Raw genomic sequence first — 20482 nt, 5'->3', positions numbered from 1 at the left:
TGTTGCGTCTCTCAAAACAGAATATAGATCTAAGCTCAACATTGAGCATGAATTGAGAGCGGCCGTATCAAATCTACAACCACGTTTTAAAAATATTTGTAGGGGAAAGGTGACGGCTCTCACATCTGCACTCATTTTGTTTTGAACAGGTTAAACGTTATTGTTATTATCTTGAAAAGATATTTAGTGCAAAACAGGTTATTTGCAGCCACAATAGGTAATTATTTTGCCAAATATTAGTTATGTTTTGCACAGGAAAGAAGATATCATCTGACATCTGCTTTCAAAATGATGATAATCTCTTTATTACAGTACATGCTCTCAAACACTCAAAACACAGACTTTCAATCAAAACAAATGTTTCATCTGATAGTGGCAACATTGCTTTGGTACATTTGTGAAGACTTGGCCGAACTCAATAGGAATGTGCCTTTACATCCCTGGACCTAAATTGTTTTTGGGGTTTTGTTTGCACAAAGACTTACAACGTGAGAATGTGACGCTGCTTACTCAGTCGATACTGTCTGCACCCGGCCAGGCCTCTTTCAGATAACCAGCTGTCCAACAGGCCAGAGGGGAGGTACCTCCTTTCAGGTGAACCTGACCCTCATACCTCAACACTTACATAAACCCAAGGACACATGCAGTCGTGAAAGAAGAGCAAATACATATACGTATATAACCCCGCGCTTTATTATTGGAGAACCCGTAGAAACCTTCTGAGAAAGAATAACAATATGGGAAGATGATAAGGCTCTGTGAGGATCTGTTGAAGAGGTTTTGGTAAAAAAAAAAAAGTGTGTGTGTTTGTTTGTGTGAGGACGTGTTCATGCAAAGAGATCCGCAGTCTTTACCTTGCTGCCCGTGAGCAGTGCCAGGTGGGGTTTGAGATCCTCACCAATCACAGAGTAGATCGCCACCAGGCAGAACACGCTGGCCTTGCGAACGCTGCTCTCTGTGTTGTCATAGCCCTGCAGAGACAGCAGGCACACGCACACGCACACACACGCACACACACACACACACACACACACACACACACACACAGTTTCGCTCAGCAGGAACGTGGGAGGAGACTCAAAAGAGTGCAGAGTACACACAAACATTTCCAGGGACAAATAAGGCAAATAGTTCACAGTGTCCAAATATGAACATTGACCAAATAAGCCCTTTTGGAGCTGACAAACAAGTTTCTGATCGTCCACAGAGAACTCTTGTGTTGTATAATACACATGAATTAGGACAAACATTAAACACTTTTAACGAGCAATTATTTAGTTTCAGTGTTCTGGTTTGTGAGCAATATAATTAAATATAATCAAAACCACAAAAATAGGCAAATATAACAATCCTAATCTACATTTATTTGAAAGCGCCTGCTGTGTAATGTGCAGCCCCTTACCTGTAGGAGTCCTGGGATGATGTCAGGCAGCAGCTGCACGAGGGAGTCCTTGGCGATGCGTTCAATGACTTTGGTCTGCATCTTGATGGCGGCCAGGTTGATGGGGTAGTCGGCCGTCTGCACAATGGGACACAGCACCTTGATGCACTGCTCCGGGTGGATGGAGCCCGCCAGCGTGGACGCCGCCTCCTCGGCCGCACGCACCACCTGAAAAACAACCGCTCAAGATTAAAGCTGCAAATTTACAAGACAAACCAAAAAAACATGAATGTATTACTTTAATCGCAGAGAATATCCAAGATTTTTTTTTCCAAGACTCTTAAATTAATGATTTTAATCTCCAGAATTATCAAATTAAAGGAATTTTGTGTAGCCCAAAAACACAAATGACCCTCAGAGGGCTTTACAATCTGTTCATACGGATACATACACTTTTTTTTTTTACCTACAATGGCCCTAAAACATTGTCATAGGAACATATTACATAGAGAGTATGTTAAATGTGCTGCACCCATAATCATAGACAATAATACACTCATCACATCAATTTTTCTTATTATTCTATTCTATTTTTTTTATATATTGTGCATTTTTTATTATTTATTGCTTACCTGTATGTATACATGCTGCTGGATTAATAAAGTATCTATCTATCTATCTATCTATCTATCTATCTATCTATCTATCTATCTATCTATCTATCTATCTATCTGCAAAAAGTTGCTCTGGGAGCCCTCAAGCAAAGAACACTTTTGTATTATTATTAATTGTGATGGACTAGTTTAATCTCTGGTCTGACAGAGCAGTGGTTCTTCAGCACAAACTGTTGATTATCATTGATCTGGACGCTCCATCAAAGGGTAGTCCAGTGTTTATCTTTGTTTACCCTGTCTGTGCGCGCTGACCTTCCTGGGAGGACCACTGAGTTATCCTGAGTAAGCCTCAAGGTTTCTCCTGGCTGGTCCTGAGTTCATGACCAAAGGTAGGGATGAGCCGGATTCACCGAGGTGTCACGAGATCATGCCAGGTCACGGGATCACATATCACACGAAAATCCTTTTAGGCTTCAAGTAATGAGTTTGTGTTTATGTGTCCGGTAAGCCAGAGCACGAACCAATCAGCTTCCTGTGAGGAGCTGTGGGCGTGGCTTAGGTGTGTGTGAGACGACACGGAGAGTATTTCTTAATCGGAAGAGATGATGATAAGATGTTTTGCTGGCTTCCCTCAAAGTTTGACTGACAGATGCTTCATCCAATCACCTGCCAGGTACTTTATTTTGTTTTCAAAGGGCCTGCCATTTACCAAACTGTTTCCAATGACGGCTCTCAAGATGGTTCTGTGTAATAAACCATCAGATTACTGCTACTATGGAGCCTTTAAAACCAACAAGTATCACACTTTTGAACTCTAGGTTGCTTTATATGTCTAAGACATAACATATATTGGCAGGTGTGTGGTGCTACACTCATTCTATAAAAAAGGTTTTAATGTACAATATGGAGAGGCTGTGATCCCCTATGTTTAAATAGATAATTTGATTCATTTATTTCCATTAAAGGGGTAGTTTGGATGTTTTGAAGAGGGGTTGTGTGAGGGACTTCTCCAGAGTCAGTGTGATACTACAGTAGATGGAGTTAGCAGGAACAGACTGGACCTCACGGAGCGAAGCAATGTGCTGCTGTGGACGGGCAGCAGCTACACCTTAGTCACCTTAAACAATAATGATCAGTTTAAGTGTACGTTATATTGAAAACATTTTCTCAGCCAACCCTTTCTGAGAAGGGAACTGAAGCCGTTATTTTTGTACCACCTGACTGCTTTGGTCATTTTAACTCCTAGGACACACGAGTAGCTGGTCTACTCCATCAGTCGAGTTCATCTGTGACTCCAAAACTTTAAAACATCAAAGTCACACAATAACACAAACAAACCAACCAATCCAGGCAGCGGTAAGTTAGAAACTGTTCTACGAGGTCAAATCACCGTTTTAGTCAAAGGAGTCTTGTGGCTGTCTGATGGAAAGGTAAAGCTGAGAACAAATTCTAAATACAGCATAACTTATTGATCCTGATTGACTCCCGTGCTCCCGTGCTGCTACTCATCGACTGAGTAGACTGCACACTCACTCTGGAGAAGTACCGTACGCAACCACACTTATTAATGATGGATCAAATGATATGTGCCTCATGAGAAAAGTCACATGTGGTGAGTTATCACCAACAGATAAAGTATGTCAGGACTTGGATCCATCACGGTGACACAAACCTGACTCCAAATAAATGCTAATGTTGCCACGTATCTGCTGTATATAGCAATAGGCAAAAGTTTGCTTACACGTGATATGAATAATATGAAGTAAAACAAAAACAACACATGTTGTTCCATTTTGAAAGTCCTGTAATGTGGGTTGTTCTCCGGTTTGCATGTACCTCCTTGTGAGAGTCTTTGTGCGCCTCCAGGGTCTTCATGATGGTGAGCTCAGCGTAGTTCTTGAAGCGGGCCGGCTGGTTCCTCAGAATCTCTTTGAGCAGACGCAGGGCCAGAGCTCGGATGGTGTGCTGCGGGACACGGTGGCGTCAGTTCACAGTGGATATCCACACATGCATACATTCAGAGTGCGATTCCTAGTGGGAATCAATGTCCTCCACACACAAACATTCACAGAGCCATGACATAACGTACATCTTTATCCCCCAGCGTCTCCAGCAGGAGGAGGAGGATGGTTTTGAAGTGTTCGTCCCACACAGCCAGGCTGTCCTCCCGCGTGATCTTCAGCAGCTCCACCAGGGCGCCTTTACGCTCCTCAGAGCGCTCGTTGTGGTTGGACAGCTCCTTCAGCAGGTCGGCTACCAGGTCCGAGTGGTCGTGACTGATTGCTAGCCGGGACAGGATGAGAGGAATAAGTTACACATTGAAAATACATCTATTATTCAAATACTATCAACACTAGGAGAAGAAACTCAATGCTGTGAGAAAGTTTGACTGGATTCACCAATTCAAATAAATTAACTCATTAAGTAATCTCTCATTTCAAAATGGATTGTAAAAACGTCAAAATTATAAAAATGTTCTGAAAATTGCACTTTTAGGACTGTCAATTTTGAATGTGCCAAGATGGCCGCTGTCGTGCACAGCACAGTTACCAGCTATGTGTCCAAGGAAGGCCGACAGTCACTTTTAATACTTCTAACCAGTGATGTTCTTCACTTCACTTTGTCTATGTCTATCTCTGTGTCATACATGTTGGTGTGATTAAGCGCTTGTGACTATTGAGAATATCTTATTCATTATTGCCATACTCTAGAGTAAACCATGAGTAAAGCATGAAGGCACTGGCAGCCGGACAGGTTGCACTCAGTGATCACAGGTTAGAGTTAGAAGACCACGGAAAGAACAGCGGGAGGAGTGGAGAGAGCTGATTGGACAATGCAAACACACAGCGGGTGAATGAGTGAGTAGTGAGTAAATCAGTCCAGGCATGTTTACCGGGAGCAAAGACCTTGGGGAGCGTCATCTTGTTTTCGCCGCTTTCCTGACGTCGGCCTGGAGGAGAGGGGGAGGTTAGGAGCAGAGCAAAGGATGTGATGATGACAACAGCTGATCCTGTGTCAGGTCTCTCCATCACTTAACAGCAGCAGCCTCGCCTCCTTCACATTGTCAGACATGACACATTACACAATGGGGGGGTGGACGACTTTTCACAGATTCACTAGTCACACACAACTCCAACCAAAAAGCATGAGAGGTATGAAACATTGAGACCCTCCGTAGGAAGAAACCACAAGTTGAGGAAAGTATTGTAAGACGGTTTCAGCACATTTTTGATTTGCGTTTTAAAATGAAAACCTCACGTGGGGATCAAACCTGCTACTTTGCGGTTCAAGGATGATCACTATACCACTTCAGCTACAAATATTTATAGGAGTTAAGGTCTGCAAAGTGGTGATCTTAATTGATCTCAATGTAGGCCGAAACATGACTATTTTTTTTTCTCCTCTTCACAAGAGTTTGATAGTTATAAACAGGTAAAATATCAATACAATGTCAAGAATGGTCTTTATTCTTGTTCTATATGTCATAAATACAACAAACTATAGTTTTTGTATATAATTAATATGACTATACAACTTTACAAGCTGTGATATCAAATAGCTTTTGCGGCTCCAGACACATTTTTTTGGTGTAAAAAAGGGCAAAATGGCTCTTTGGATATAAGGTTGCTGACCCCTGGTGTAGAGTATGTATTGTGTACAATATATACTCTACACTGTAGAGTATGTGTGTGTGATAATCCCCCCATCATGTGTGGTAACAAACACAACCTGTCTGCTTCATGATCTCATGAACTCACAGTCTCTGAACTGCTCCACGTCGTCGTCGAACACGGCCTCCTTCATGGCGGTCTTGTCGTACGTGCAGATGGATTCTCCGTAGCCGTAGGGAGCGAACTCCCGGCCGCGCGGCCCAGAGAAGGAGCGAGGCGACGGCGTGTTGAGGAGGGAGGTCTTGTTGTCCAAGGCGGTGCGGCCTCCTTCCACCGCGTCCAGGCCGAGGCGGGCGTCGGAGCCCGGGGAGGAGGCGACGCCCTCTCTTCCTGCCTGTGAGACAGAAGGGTGGTGGGGCAACACCAGGATCATTGCTTTTTCCTTGGGAGCATTAGCAGCTTTCCAATCACATCCACTCCAAACTCCTAGTTTTGTCTCACAGTACTAACTGCAGCAAAGATGGTGAGGCTTCAGCAGCCTCCGTTAGACAAATCAAATCAAGTGGGTTTCATCCAAAGTTTCAGTATTTTCAGTACAAAATTCCCTCTTTGTGTTTCCACCAACAGCGATTCCTCATTTAGCTTTGGTGGAGAGATAGATATTATTATATAGATATTATTCCCACAAGGAAGCTAGACCCTCATCATTTTCATTATCCAGAGTTTTTTTTTCCACTAATAAGACATTTTGTCAGCAATGTATTTATTTAACCTTAGTCCTGTGTCAAATGTCCTCGTTAGTATTCAACACATTTAAGTTGACCTCGCCTTTTTTTAGTTCAGTTGTAACAAAAGTCTCTGCATTTTAGTCTCATATCAGTTAAAGATTAGTTTTAATGAACTTAATGTCTTTATTGTTAACCTAAACTTTAGCAAGTCCTCCTGACTGTACTCCTGTGGATAAATAATAAACAAATAAATAAATAAAACATCTCAATTATCAATGAAAATGGAAGATTTTGGTATGATATTTTTCCATTTTTTAGCTACTTTTTAGTCTCATCTTGTTTTACTCAACAATATTGCATGTGGATGCAGTCACAGTGTAATGATGTTGGTGTTGTCATGTCTTAGTCATTTCCTTAATGAACATATTCAGTCATAGTTTTTGTTCTCAAAATGCCCACTTCATTTTAATTAGCTCACACAGAAGAAGCACCATGTTAGCCTCAGATAAACTTTGGAAGCCATTTCTGGACCGCAGTGTGGAATGTGTCCCCATCACTGACGATATAAAGGCATCACTTGTGTATGAACAGCAGAAGTGATTACAGAAGGCCTATAGATGGGTTGAGACATCTGCTGCAGTTGCAAATCAAAAATATAGTCTTGACCTGAGCGTCTGTGTAAATGTACACACATTATATTAATTTCTACATTTACATTACATTTAATTAAGTTTAAGCATTTTGTGCAAAATGTAACAGATTCATTTTAACATGATAATCTCTTTTATATTTTTTAGCCGATGCAGCGGCAGCACTGTACTGTTGGGTAGAGGCATAGAAAGGTCGTTTCTCAGGCATGAATATTGAGGGAAATGCCGCTGTGAAAGCTCTCTGACTCACGGCATCGTCCCTCTTGCCCTCCTGTCTGATGGGCTCGTTCAGGTCCTCCTGGCTCCGGTAGCTGAAGCTCTGGATGGCCTCGGTGACGCCGCGCAGCGAGCTGTAGATCTCATCCGAGTTCATGTTCTCGGTGTCGTACTCCATCATGCTACCGGACACACAGACACAGACAGCAAAACGCACAGGAGTTATATGAAATGCACATCTTTGAAGATGCACTGCAGTTGTTATGCCACCATGTACAGTGCTTTGGACTGAGAGAGGGATTAGTTTTTAGAAAGGTGAAAGGTCAGGCGTTAATAAACCTTTGTTTTGTTGTCCATTAGTGGGCACACCACAGCATTACCACATCTTAAAATTATATTTTCATTTGATTAGAAAATAAGCATTTAGTGAGAAATTGACATACAAGAAAACAAGAGATTTGCTCGACTGTTTTTTTGACAATCTGGATAAGGAAAAGGATCAGGGTCTGGCTTCCTTTCGGGAATAGTCGCCCGTGTGTCTCCGGCCGCCTGATTACCTGGGTGAATATGCTCTGCGGTGGACCCTTAGGGAGGGGGCAGCAGGGGTGGAGTGGGGCGGAGGAGGAGGAGGAGGGGCGGGGGGGTGCTTTGAGAGTCCGTCGACACCCCAACCCCATAACCGACTGTTGCCACAGCGCAGCCGGGAGGGAAGGATGGACAGACAGGAGGGAGAGAGAGGGGGGCGAGGGCAACGGGAGTCAAGAACGGGTGGAGACCACAAGACAAGACGAGAGAAGGAGGAGAAAGAAAGAGAAAAAACAAGTGTGCAGAAAGAGAAGAGACAAAGAAGAAACTAGTCTGAGCTTTGAGGTTAAATGAAAAGCGTTAATTTAAGGAGAGAACAGGAAAGTAGCAGAATCCCACAAAGTCAGCTTCACATCAATGAAACAAAGTGAGGGGCCATGTTCTACATGTTTAGGCCAGAACACGTTTACTTCAGGTTCAACGCAGGTCGTTACTCCCAGGACATTCAGTCGCTGCGCTTCTGTGTTTATGGGTTTCAGCTCTCAGGTTAAGGGACTGTACAGAGCCCCAGGTGAACGAGCTGCTCAGAGGGAATCGCTGGCCACATTGCACAGGAGCCGATACAAAGCCCTTTCCTGTTTGTCATTTTATATCAACAGGTCATCATCAAAGGCACTTCATAATTTATCAGCAGCCAAGTGGATAAGAGCTGTTTTCGAAGTTGTATTTGATCTCTGAGCAGCTCACACTGTATCATACTCCCGCATGCTGAACACCCAAGCCGTGCATTAGGACCATAGACTGTAAATAAAGATGGCCGACATAAAGGGGAAGCCCAAACATCTCCATCACCCCCCTGGTCCGCTAATAGATCCCACCCTCTCTAGTTAGCGTACCAAACTAAAAAGTTGGCCCGCTAAGAAGAGGGTTTCTCTCATTTTAAATAGTTCTGAGCCCGTTGATGAATGCTCACGTGGACATTTTTCGGACACATTTGGTTATGATCAGTTATTTGATGCTATAAAAAGTTAGCGTTACATCATGATTGGCAGGCGGGCTACTTAGTGAGTGAAGTAGTTGATGTGGAGTCAGAGGCTCAGGGACGTAAGAGCCTTTAACTTTCCATAACCGTGAATAAATACCTTTATAGACAGCTTCACACAGTCACTGAGTGTCACTAGCTAGCTTAGCAACATTTCCACAGACCTAGTAAAGTTAGTCAGAGTTGCCGGACCGTCGTCTGTGATCATATCCACGTGCAGATGACGTTTCTGAAACTTGAATCTCGAGTCTGTGTCATAGAACGTCAATTTGATCATAAATGTATTAATGAAGATATTATGGTCAGCTGTTGTGTTTTCTAGCCAAACAGCTACTGTGGCGCCAACGTCGGTTCAGTACAGAAGAACTGAACTCAGGATATTTATATTTTGGCTAGATTTTTGTACCGTGCGATTAAGTGGAGAGGTGTCGTCCATCTTTACATAAAGTCCATGAGTAGGACGGGGGTGTAGGTAACAGTTAGCAGCAGATGTGTGCTACCTTGGAGACAGTCCTCCGTGGGAGCAGTTGGTCGGAGAGGTGAGCGGGCTGGTTCTGCTGGGGGTGTGGCGCGTCGCTGTCCGGCCAATGGTGTTGCTAGGAGACCCCTGGAAGACAAGGAAACCGTGAGTCTGGGTCCTCCGTGAGGAGCGGCGTCACAGAGGACAGCGGCTCGTCCGACTCACCACGCCGCTGCTGGTGTTGCTGGAGTTCTTCAGGTGGTTGTGCAGCAGCTTGGTGGCTCCGTCCTGGAAGGTTTTGGGCAGCGCTCCCAGCAGCATGGTGAACTCCGGGGTGTTGAGCTCAAACAAAGAGATCAGCACCACCTGGGCGGCCTGCAGGCAGGGGGACACAGCGGGTGAGGGTGGAGCGCACGCCAACGCCGTAGCCCAGATGGTTTCTTTGGTTCCACAAGTAGCTTGACCATTTGTTTCTAACGGCAATTTGATTGAGTGATTAAATGCAGCAGATTTTTATAAAACGACAGTTAGTTAGTAATATTTGACAGTTTTCCACATGCTTAGCATCCGTAAAGGCCAATTCGATGCAAAGGCTAACGTTAATAAACGGCACAAAAAACATTATGAAACCATGGAAACCAACTGTTCAGCTCCTCAGTGCAGACTCACATATGCATTGACCTGTGGACAGAACGGGTTAAAAGGTGAGAGTTCAAAGCTGCATTCAGTGGAAAGCTAATGAAGTATGCAACCATTTAGAGATAATATCACTACGTCAATGTGGCAACATGCAAGTGAGTACAGATCAAACTGGAAGGCAGTAGAAAATACTGGTTGGCTGTTTAACGCTACAAAGGGTGCTTTAGTTCATCAGAAGACATTCTGCTGTTTAAAGACAGAAACGTCCAAACTGTTCAGCTCTTTTAAACACATGAGGGATAACTCACATGCGTGGCTGCAGTAGCTGCCGCAGCCTGAGCTGCTTGACCTCGTTTTGTTTTTCTTACACTAGATTTACAGGTTGATGGCTGCATTTCAGAAAAACAAGTTGGTTGTCTTGTTTCTTTTATATCTTGGCATTGCCAACATGCCATCATGTTTCAGGTGATGCATAATGCTGCAATGTGAGTCAATGAGTTAGCTTTGGGGCTAACTCATTGCATTAGCCGTGGTTGCAGGTTTTCATTGCCTAGATTTGTTTATACATTGAGTTGAATCTGCAGTGTGAAGAGTCATACTGACGGCACAAACAACAACCACAATGATTTATGTTGATACTAAATAAAACAATATGTGATGATTATGAGGCAAATTCTGAGATCTTAACACCTCAGCCTGACTTCAAAATAATGGGTTAAAAGATTGATGGACAAACAATCTGATTTCAACATCAGATTAGCAAACTCAAGTGGGATGAACCCTGTGACCCGATACACTGTCTATACTTCTACTATATACTATCATTTCTATTAAAGTGGTTCTTTGCTCCTGTACTATAGTGTTTATTTCAGAGGAATGTATGTGCTTATTCGGGCTGTCGGTTAAAAAATAATAATTACGGCGCCGAGGCGTAGTATTCTGAGAAAAAGCACCAAGATTAAAGAACATGTTCCACTTTAATCTTAATATATGCTTTTTCTCTAATCTCTGAAATTATTTGTTCTTTCCTTGAGATATTAGCCCCCTCGTCATTTTCTTTTATTTTTCATACCTCCAATGGCCTTTATACGCCGTCGTAGGAATGCACTTCACATTTCTAAGTTTGAATATATCTGGACAAAAAAAGCGAGCACAACATCATTTGATGCAATCATAACTTTTGAAAAGTGTTTCTTGGCCCTACACATGCAGGTATCATATAACATTATAATAAGCCTGAGCTGAACTTGTTTCAACACATCTTTGGAACCTCACATTACAAGAATAAAACGTTAACATGCAGGTATAAGAGAGCTTGTTAAGGTGAGTCAGACAAACACAATGTGTTAGGCACACAGTAGTAACACAACAGCATTCCTATCAATGTTGAGCAATAAAGTTAGCTTGAACGTCCATTCAGACAAAGCAACAAGCGCTTCCTGTCACTTTGAAAAAACACCGAGGTTATAACCTCAAGGTCTTTTGTGGTTGCGCAACAAGCTTAGTCTACGTGGTGAGTGATCAATCTGCAAGGCACAAAGTGGTGTTGAGGTTGTTACAGCAAAAACAGCAGTAAATGGTAGGGGTGAGTGACAGATCCCACACTCCGGTCTTCGCGGTCTCGGAGGTGTGGTTAGGCACCGGTCAGGCGGGGCATGGCGTGCTTATCGTGTGGTGTTGATTGGCTGTTGGAGAGGGCTCTACCTGCTTACACCTTTCCTCCTGGTTGCCCTCAGCTGACAGAGAGGCCGCAGTACTGGACCTGCCAGCTAGCTCCTCGCTCACCCAGTTATGAAGGGTCTGGGGCACAGTGGCAGAACGGCGTTACAGCATGACACAGGGCCTCCTCCATCACACACGGACGCAACACTGAACCGACCTTTCATGAGTAGCTAGCCTAGCACGATGCTAACGCAGCCACGAGAGGCGAGGACAGAACAGCCCTGGGAATCCATTTCTAAATCTGATTCAAATAGTTTTCTCTCTTTTATGAACAGTTGGGAAATACTTTTAATAGTTTTAAAGTGTTTTAATTTTAGCCAATTATTTGTTGTTATAATAGCAATTTTGGTTATTTAAGTAAAAGTACAATGTTTTCTTCCAGGTGAGTTTTGATTTACATTTGCAAACACAAAATAAGTATCAATGTACTTTGTGTCTACAGGTCATGGAGAAACTCACCAGGGAGAAAGCATGAATGCAATGGGTAGTGCAGCCTCTTGTGGACCAGATGAGTATTATAACAACAAACAATGAACAAACGATTTGGACAAAAAAGTAACTGGTCAAAGCTCGGAGAGGATTTCATTTGGAAGAACAGTGGAAAGACAAACAGAAGGGACACGGGGCCGTCGACCCGAGGCGATGGACGCTGCCCATCATCACGTGAACAACCGTTAATAAACAGAGACGACAGGCTGAGGAAGGCCTACAACATGCAACCGCTGTCCAGTGCATCCTCTGATTACCTGTCGAGGGACAAATGGATCCTTTTGGATGATGGATCAGCTCTGCAAATAAATCCGTCTTATTTCACTCTGTGTCGTTTAACTTCAGACTAAACAAGTCTCCAAGCAATTAGTTTTGCATTCGGCTTCATCACTCACTCGTAACTATGTTATAATAGTTTATTATGGCATAACGTCTTGTGTGGATTATATCCATACTACTTGGTGTTGAGGCATGAAACACAACAACTTGTAAAAGAGTTCTCGGTTTTCGGTTCAGAACTGTGATGATAAAGATTAAAAAAGGCAAAGTTAAAAACATGAACATAAGGATCATAGTTAAAATAACAACAACACATGAATGAAAGAAAAAGGGACTAAAGAAAAGAGCCAAGCATTATTCTTGAGGAAAAGGTTATTTTTTCTGAGCAGAGCGATTTCGTTCGTCAGTGCTGCATGACAGCACCAACCAATCATGGCCTACCTTCCTGACGTCAGAGCTTTTGGGTTCAGTGGTCCAGGTGATGATGCGAGACACGGCCAGGCGCGTCTCGCTGGAGTTGACAAAGTCCGTCGGGTCCATCTGCCGAGCCAGAGACTCAATGTACTTCAGGATGGCCACCTTCACCTAGAGAGACGACAGACAAATAGCATCAATCACACTAACCAATCCCCCCAAAACGCCTCGCCTACGAACAGAATCCGTCTTTCTAGTTTCCCTTCACCTTCAGGTTAGGCGTCTGAGTCTGATCCACGATGAACCTCATCAGAATGTTGAACTGTTGGTCAAATGGGAAGGACTCCCTGAGAAAGAGATGAGGAGTTAACGTCCCGCTATCAGACAGTGACATGCTGCCTTTCTAAACAGATCTCTCTCCGGGTTTCTGCCACACAACACAAACTGTCATAGTTACTACATGGTTGTGAGGGTGCACGCTGGTTAACGGGAGCTGGACAGACCTTGTGACATCCAGAGCCTTCTGGACTTTGGCCTGGACTGAGCCCAGCAGATCGGCCCCCATCTTCTTGAGCAGCTGAGTGAGCAGGACGAACAGCCAGTCCTGCAGGTCTTCCCTGTGTACTGTGATGAAGTCCACTAGTGTCTCCAGGAACATGCTGAACACCTGCAAACAGTTTCAAACATATATTACACAACACTGCTGGATTTGATTTGACGTTGGTCTCATTAGTTTCAGTGTTCAGACAGATTGATGTTAATTCCCGTAGTAATATGGATGAAAATACACACTTACTCTCTGTTGTTAGATCCACAGCAAGACAGGCCATGCAACACGAGACACTTAATTAGTTTCAAGTAGGTCACAGCTCCATCAAGTATTGCTGTATTTCAGATGCCATGCCTTTACACTTAAGACATAATTAGTCGTCGTTAAGTCATCTTCTTTACCTTGCTATGTGGATCTGCAAACATCCTTGTGAAGATCTCACAAAGTCTCTTCAGCTCCACTCGGCTGCAGGGAACAGAGGACACCAAGGGGTCAGTGAAGTAAGGCAGGATCGTTTGTCACAAGACATCATTCAGCTGAAGACTTCTTTCACCAGTCTGCAGAGCTTAGGCAGGTATTTAAACGTTTTAACACCAACAGGCCCATATTGGGGTCGTTTTTCCTTCTGTACTTTGTTCCCCGTGTTCAAGTAGTCGTATGAACCCCATTAAGTTATATTACCTGTATTATTTTATATCTTTTTTTTTAGAATTTCTTTGTGAAAAAAAAAATGATATTTAAAAAAACAACAACTTTTTATCAATATTTTGATCATAACTATGAACATCCAGCATGATCTAAGCAAGATTTCTCAAACATGTGTTTTGGAGCGGTCGCCGACTTGTACCACCTCCATGGTTCAGACCCTTACCAACATCCCACATACCAATAAGACACCTTTTTGGAACGATTATGACCTAAATAATCGAAATATACAAAGAAAATTACAGGAAAACAAAGCTTTTGTAAAGAAACTGTGTTGTTCGGTTCAAAAATGGGAAAGCCTTCCCTCACCGAGGGCCACTGGATCTTTACATTTGCATGAGCCTTCCCTCCTGCGCTGTGACGTGGTTTTACAAAGGTGAGGGCGACACGAAGAGCACAGGACATGGAGGTCTGAGACCGAGTGAAAAAAATGAAAACTGTTTGCCGTTTTGTGATCGTTCAGGTACTTATAGGGTTTATAAGGCTATGGATTGCTTTGTTAGAATCCCACAAGCCCGGACGGTTACGGAGATGTGTTTGTCGTGAAACCTGACGTTGTAACGGTACTCATGAAGGATCTTGTGAAACCGTTTTGGCTGGAGTTTACGTAAGTACTCAAACTTAATGGTTACTTCAATTATTTTTTAAAGTATATGTATCTTCTCACAAGGGTTGCGGTATTGTAGAACTTTAAATGAAGTTAAACAACGCTGTAGTTCCGGAGATAATTAAGGAAACGTTAAAACAAAATGTTGAAGATTCTCACGTCCGATAATAGGCGCAGGGCGGCTTTTCAATCACTGAACGTCAAAGCTCAGATGATCATAAAACCCAGTTGAGTTCCATGTGAGCCCTTTGCTAAGCTAATCAGTGCTCTCACTAAGACTGTACCACAACGGTTGCGAAATACATGACTCGGATGCACTGCATCATCATGACGCTGCTAGGGTCGGGGTTCATGTGTCTTCAAGTAAAGCCCAACCCCACCTCAGTATCCTTTGGCTCTTGAAGAGGTTCTGCAGCCCCACCAGGCCCTCCTTCCTCTCCGACCAGTTGGAGCTGGCGCAGTGGTTCAGGACCTCCGCCACGTCCTCCGTCTGCCGCAGGTAATGGGGGATGCCTCCGTTCCTTGAGCCGTAGGAGCGCTCTGAGCAGGCGCTGGAGGCGTCGCTGTTGGCGTCGTCGTCAGAGTACATGCCGGGAGACTCGTACCGCCGCCTCAGCGGCTTCCTCTGTGGGAGAGAGGAGGCGTGAAGGAAACTGTATGGAACCTACATGCTAACCAGGCGCTGCAGGAAAGGCGCTTAGGCAAATAAAATCAGACATGAAATAAAAGATATTGGATACGAGGTCGGCTGTTGCATCATGCAGTTTTCTATACATGTCATGTTTTGTTCTGTGGATGTTACTTTTCATACACAGTTGTGGTATTTTAGTTCCCTCAGTTATTACACATTTGTTTTTTGTTTTAAACCTTGTGCCTCACTTAAAACAGTTGTTCTGATCTCCTTGTAGCATCAAATTAAAACAAAAAAACATTGAATTTGATGCCCAATTATATATTAAGATTATTTTTCCACTTTAATTTTGTTAAACTTCATACCAACTTCAGTCCTGATCATAACTACCAAATAGTCAGTCATTTAAAAATGTTTTCTTGTTTTTGTTTACATAATTGCACTGTTGCTTTTTTATGGAAAAATAATCATGTATTTTCTGTATAAGATAGATAATACTTTATTAGTCCCGTAGTTGGGAAATTGCAGCATATACTAAATGCTAGTGGGATTTCTTTTCCATGAGTAAATGGCTCAGTCTGGTGGAACGTGACATGGCTCTAGATTGAAAGCTTGATATAATAAAAAGCATTACTTTATGCTGGAAGCGCCTTGGAATCACAGATTGTGTCTTTAATGGTTTCAAAGGGGACGCTTTAGCACTTAAGGGTCAGAGTCTCTATTTTGGCAACACAGTTATTTATAGACATATTATAGGAGGTTGAACATAAAAAATAAGAAAAATGTAAAAGTTAAACATGTCCCTAGTGATGCACAAAGGTCAAATAAAAACAAAACAACCAAAAGCCAAAGCAGCGCCGTAATTAAGCAAAGAATCTTGACTAGAAATGCAATGCAGCCGGGAAACCTCAAACAGTAGAGCATGTGTAATCTCATTGATCTTATAATAAACACATATATGTACCAAAATGAGTTTCAATAACAGTAATACAACAATGTAAAAAAAAAAAATTGCAGGCTGTCATACTGTAGATGCACACTACTGTACATTTAAGGTTAAACAATTCAATCAAAAAACAAATGACCAACTACCTTATTCCTGGAGTCTCCTAACAGCTGAAACAAACAACCAAGAGGAACGATGAGTACAGAACAGTCCTGACTGAACACAACTCGACCAAACTGATATTTGTAAATTATTTAAATATTCTCAATAAAGACAGTACGTCATGTCATTACATAACAGCAGTTTCTAGAAATATATGTAATTATGATTAATCAGAATCAGCTTTAATGGCCATGTAAGTTTGCACACACATGGAATTTGACTCCGGTTTCACTTTGCTCTTTATACTTTTTCACACACAATATACAGTAAACAAGATAAATATAAAAAAGACATTAAAGACAGTAAAAAAAAAGTGCAGATAGTGCAGATGAAAGAGTCTGTTCATAAGAGTTAATAAAATAATGTATCCAAGATAATCTCAGGCCTTTTATGAGGGAACTACATGCAATGTCTTTTAAGACTTTTCAAGATCTGCAGATCTGCGAGACCATTGCTTTGATGACGTTACATTGCTGCTTGTTTCTGAGTTTGAACGACGTCTATTCTCGATGCTTTACACACTGGCTGTGTTCATTCAGTCACACTACAGCAGTGGTTGTATTCATTCAGTCACACTGCAGCAGTGGTTGTGTTCATTCAGTCACACTGCAGCAGTGGTTGTATTCATTCAGTCACACTGCAGCGGTGGTTGTATTCATTCAGTCACACTGCAGCGGTGGTTGTATTCATTCAGTCACACTGCAGCAGTGGTTGTATTCATTCAGTCACACTGCAGCAGTGGTTGTATTCATTCAGTCACACTGCAGCAGTGGTTGTATTCATTCAGTCACACTGCAGCAGTGGTTGTATTCATTCAGTCACACTGCAGCAGTGGTTGTATTCATTCAGTCACACTGCAGCAGTGGTTGTATTCATTCAGTCACACTGCAGCAGTAGTTATTGCAGACACACCTGCTGGAGATCTGCTCTCTACTGAGTGAACCTTTATAGTTCTATATAATATGTTTGCCTTAACATATTGCCTGATGCTTGTTTTACTAACAAATCCTACTCATTAACAACAAACTAATTAAAATATGTATTCCAGAAGAAAACATTCCACAGCAGCTTCAGCTTACCAGAGCATCAGCAACTGCCGCCTCCACCTCTGTGCCGGTGTTCAGGACCCTCATGGCATTGACCGACGCCGAGATCCTCGCTTGGTGAATTAATCCATATCGATCTAGAAAAGGGAAAAGTAAAAAAAGGTAAAGGCAGAAGGTGAGTGAAGGTGGCCAGTGTAACTGTAAACTGTTATAACCACAGTTCCGGTTTTCTTTGAACACATGTGCATACAAAGCCACACACCGTAAATGAATGAGTGGAAAGATCCCCATTGGGAAATAATCTCAAGTCACCAACCACGGGAAGTAAAAACACAAAAAGAGGATGACCATGCCCTCGAGCAAGAAAACACAGGCATACATTGCAGCTGCGCCGTTTCCCTGGGAGGTGGAGGATGTAAACCAACAATGAACCAAAGACAGGAAACCACAGTAATGAGCTTAAAAGGTAAAAGGAACAAAGTAAACAACACAATTCACAAAGTTCAAACGATAACATGTGGCAGACCAACAAGTGGAGAAAGGTTGTGTCCGCTCACAAAAGGCTGTAGATCACAATTCCACAGAGATCTCAGCTAAAATGAAAAAGTGTGGTGATTAAGGGACAAGCAGAGGAAACCTCCCTTTGCATGCTGAACAAACACAACCTGTCCATTCTCAACTTTCCTGTTTGCTAAAATACTGAATGAAATGCTAAAAAAATTAAATCTGGAGAGAACATAAAGTAAAGGAACGATGGAGGCTACCTGCTGTCACATCACAAACACAGACGCATGCTGCTTCCTATGAAATAAGGACTTTGGCGAGGGACTGGGGGGTTGGGCCACCTGGGCATGCAAGTCACCTGACTGGCCGTGGGGGTCGGCTGAGGAGAGAGCGCTGGTTGAACGGGAGTGACGTCGGGAGGCTGCATGGGACAGGAGAAGTGGGCACCATCCGGACCACGGGGTTAGTGACACACACTCACACACTCACAACAGGTTTAACACCAACCTCTAAATTAAGGCTCAGGGGATATTTTAACATTAGATACACCAGGCTGGATTTTGTCACACTCTTTTTTTTTTATTGGAAAAATGTATATAGTAGTAGACTCTTGCTTGAGAGGAACCTGTTCTTAAATTCTTACAGGAAAGAAAATAATATTTCTCTTTTATATATATATATACACTACCGTTCAAAAGTGTGGGGTCACCCAGACACATTTTCAGTTTCTTTGCCATTTCTCTCATGGAATATCCTTCATCTCTAAGAACAAGAACAGACTGGAGAGTTTCACATGAAAGTTCTCTTTTTCTGAGAGTATAATGGAACCCACACATGTGATGCTCCAGATACTCAACTAGCTCAAAGGAAGGCCAGTTTTATAGCTTCTCTCACCAGCATAACTGTTTAAGTTGTGCTAACATATTTGCACAAGGGTTTTCTAAACATCCATTAGTCTTCTATGCGATGAGCAAACATAATGTACAATAAGAACACTGAGTGATGGTTGCTGGAAATGGGCCTCTATACACCTATGTAGATATTTCATTAAAAACCAAACGTTTCCACCTAGAATAGTCATTTACCACATTAACAATGTATAGTGTATTTCTGATTAATTTAATGTTATCTTCATTGAAAAAAAAACAGTGCTTTTCTTTGAAAAATAAGGAAATTTCAAAGTGACCCCAAACTTTTGAACGGTAGTGTATATATTTATATGTATATATATTAAGTAGACTGAAATTGAATGAAGTAGACTAGTGCTTGATAGATTAGGAATAAATTGCTCATTTTACAATCAAGATGAGCTGAGATTTTAGTGAGCTCTGAAGTGTGAAAAAGGTCACACCTCGATGCATTACGTCTGGATACAGACGTACAGTATAGTAGAGGTGGGCCCATTATTTAATTTCACACTTTGTGCCTCACGGCAAATAATAAATCCAGAACAAAGAGGGGCAAAACCGTGTCACAGTAAAGTAGAACAGGATCCAGAAGAGACACTGGACACGGAGCAGCGATCGTCCCTCAACCCAGAGAGACACTACCAGTGCAAGCGCAGAGAAAGACAGGCAGAGGCAGAACCACACTACGAAGAACACCAACCACAGGAGGGAGGGTCGTGTTAGTCTTCGTAAAGACTCTCCGGTCGGGACGCTCCCTGGGGAGGAGGTCCACAGCGGTTACTCACCCAGAGGAGTGAAGCCCCGAGCGGGGCTGGTGTCACGGCTGCTCTCGCGACTGGTGTCGCGACTGCAACCCTGACTCATGCTGGGACGGGGGATGCGGCTCCGGGCTAGCGTGCGGTAGGGAAGAGCAGCAGGAAGAAGAGCTTTACCACACAGGCTGGCTGTCAGGACAACACGTTAGGCGGGAATGTCGGTCAGTGAGCATTCATGACGGGATGAGAGAGAGGAACAGAAGAGATGGTGGAAACAACACACTGGTGACTATTCTTAGAACTTAAAATTAGCTTAGCATAGGCTATATGGTCATTAACATCAAACGGCTTTATTGCCTTAACACATAAATGTGCAGAGCAAATCTGATGGCAATTTGTTCAATAGGTGATTTTAGAAATTGCCCAAAATGAAAAATTATTTGCGGATCATGTTTCTCTGAACTAATGAATAAAATCAGACTGACATCGTCATCCAGGAGACCCTGACGCTACTGACACAAAATATAAAGAGAGACACAAGGATGGAGAGAAAGAAAGGAGATTAAGAGAAACTGAAAGTAGAACAGAGAGAAGCAGTGGCAGGATGCTGGGTGAGTGAATCGGTCAAACAGCATTCTGCTAGTAAAGGTTAGACAGTCTGAACATTGAGACACAATTGTGAGAACATTAGAAGAAACAGAGGAACATATTCCTCCTCTTATTGAAAACAAAGCAACAAAGAAGGATCTGTAATGAATCAGAAACATTCAACGTTTCCTCTTGTTGACACAAAGAGCAGTCAACCCCCTGGTGGCTGTCCAGAGGTAGTGCATGTATTGCCATCAGGCACCAACCACTACGACTCACACAACCACTCAAACATCAGAACAGATCTGTG

The 20482-nt window shown here is 42.8% G+C and overlaps 1 protein-coding gene across 1 annotated transcript in view; it reads right to left on the bottom strand.

Annotated features, from left to right (window-relative positions):
* clasp1a (cytoplasmic linker associated protein 1a) overlaps positions 1 to 20482 on the bottom strand; it is a gene marked incomplete at its 5' end in the record, with an annotated part of 68538 nt that overhangs the window by 2853 nt on the left and 45203 nt on the right. The window contains 16 exons of the mRNA XM_079230828.1: positions 855 to 971; positions 1403 to 1609; positions 3832 to 3960; positions 4085 to 4271; positions 5750 to 6000; positions 7235 to 7382; positions 9268 to 9374; positions 9453 to 9602; positions 12798 to 12941; positions 13039 to 13117; positions 13274 to 13437; positions 13722 to 13785; positions 15013 to 15257; positions 16356 to 16379; positions 17451 to 17554; positions 19615 to 19719. Of these exons, the coding sequence (XP_079086954.1) occupies positions 855 to 971; positions 1403 to 1609; positions 3832 to 3960; positions 4085 to 4271; positions 5750 to 6000; positions 7235 to 7382; positions 9268 to 9374; positions 9453 to 9602; positions 12798 to 12941; positions 13039 to 13117; positions 13274 to 13437; positions 13722 to 13785; positions 15013 to 15257; positions 16356 to 16379; positions 17451 to 17554; positions 19615 to 19719 (2225 nt within the window). The remainder of the gene's footprint in view (positions 1 to 854; positions 972 to 1402; positions 1610 to 3831; positions 3961 to 4084; positions 4272 to 5749; positions 6001 to 7234; positions 7383 to 9267; positions 9375 to 9452; positions 9603 to 12797; positions 12942 to 13038; positions 13118 to 13273; positions 13438 to 13721; positions 13786 to 15012; positions 15258 to 16355; positions 16380 to 17450; positions 17555 to 19614; positions 19720 to 20482) is intronic.

Source organism: Taurulus bubalis (genome assembly GCF_910589615.1).
Source record: "Taurulus bubalis genome assembly, chromosome: 15".
NCBI lineage: Eukaryota > Metazoa > Chordata > Actinopteri > Perciformes > Cottidae > Taurulus > Taurulus bubalis.
The sequence above is the reverse complement of the archived record's forward strand: the minus strand, read 5'-3'. Positions and strand labels throughout refer to the sequence as shown.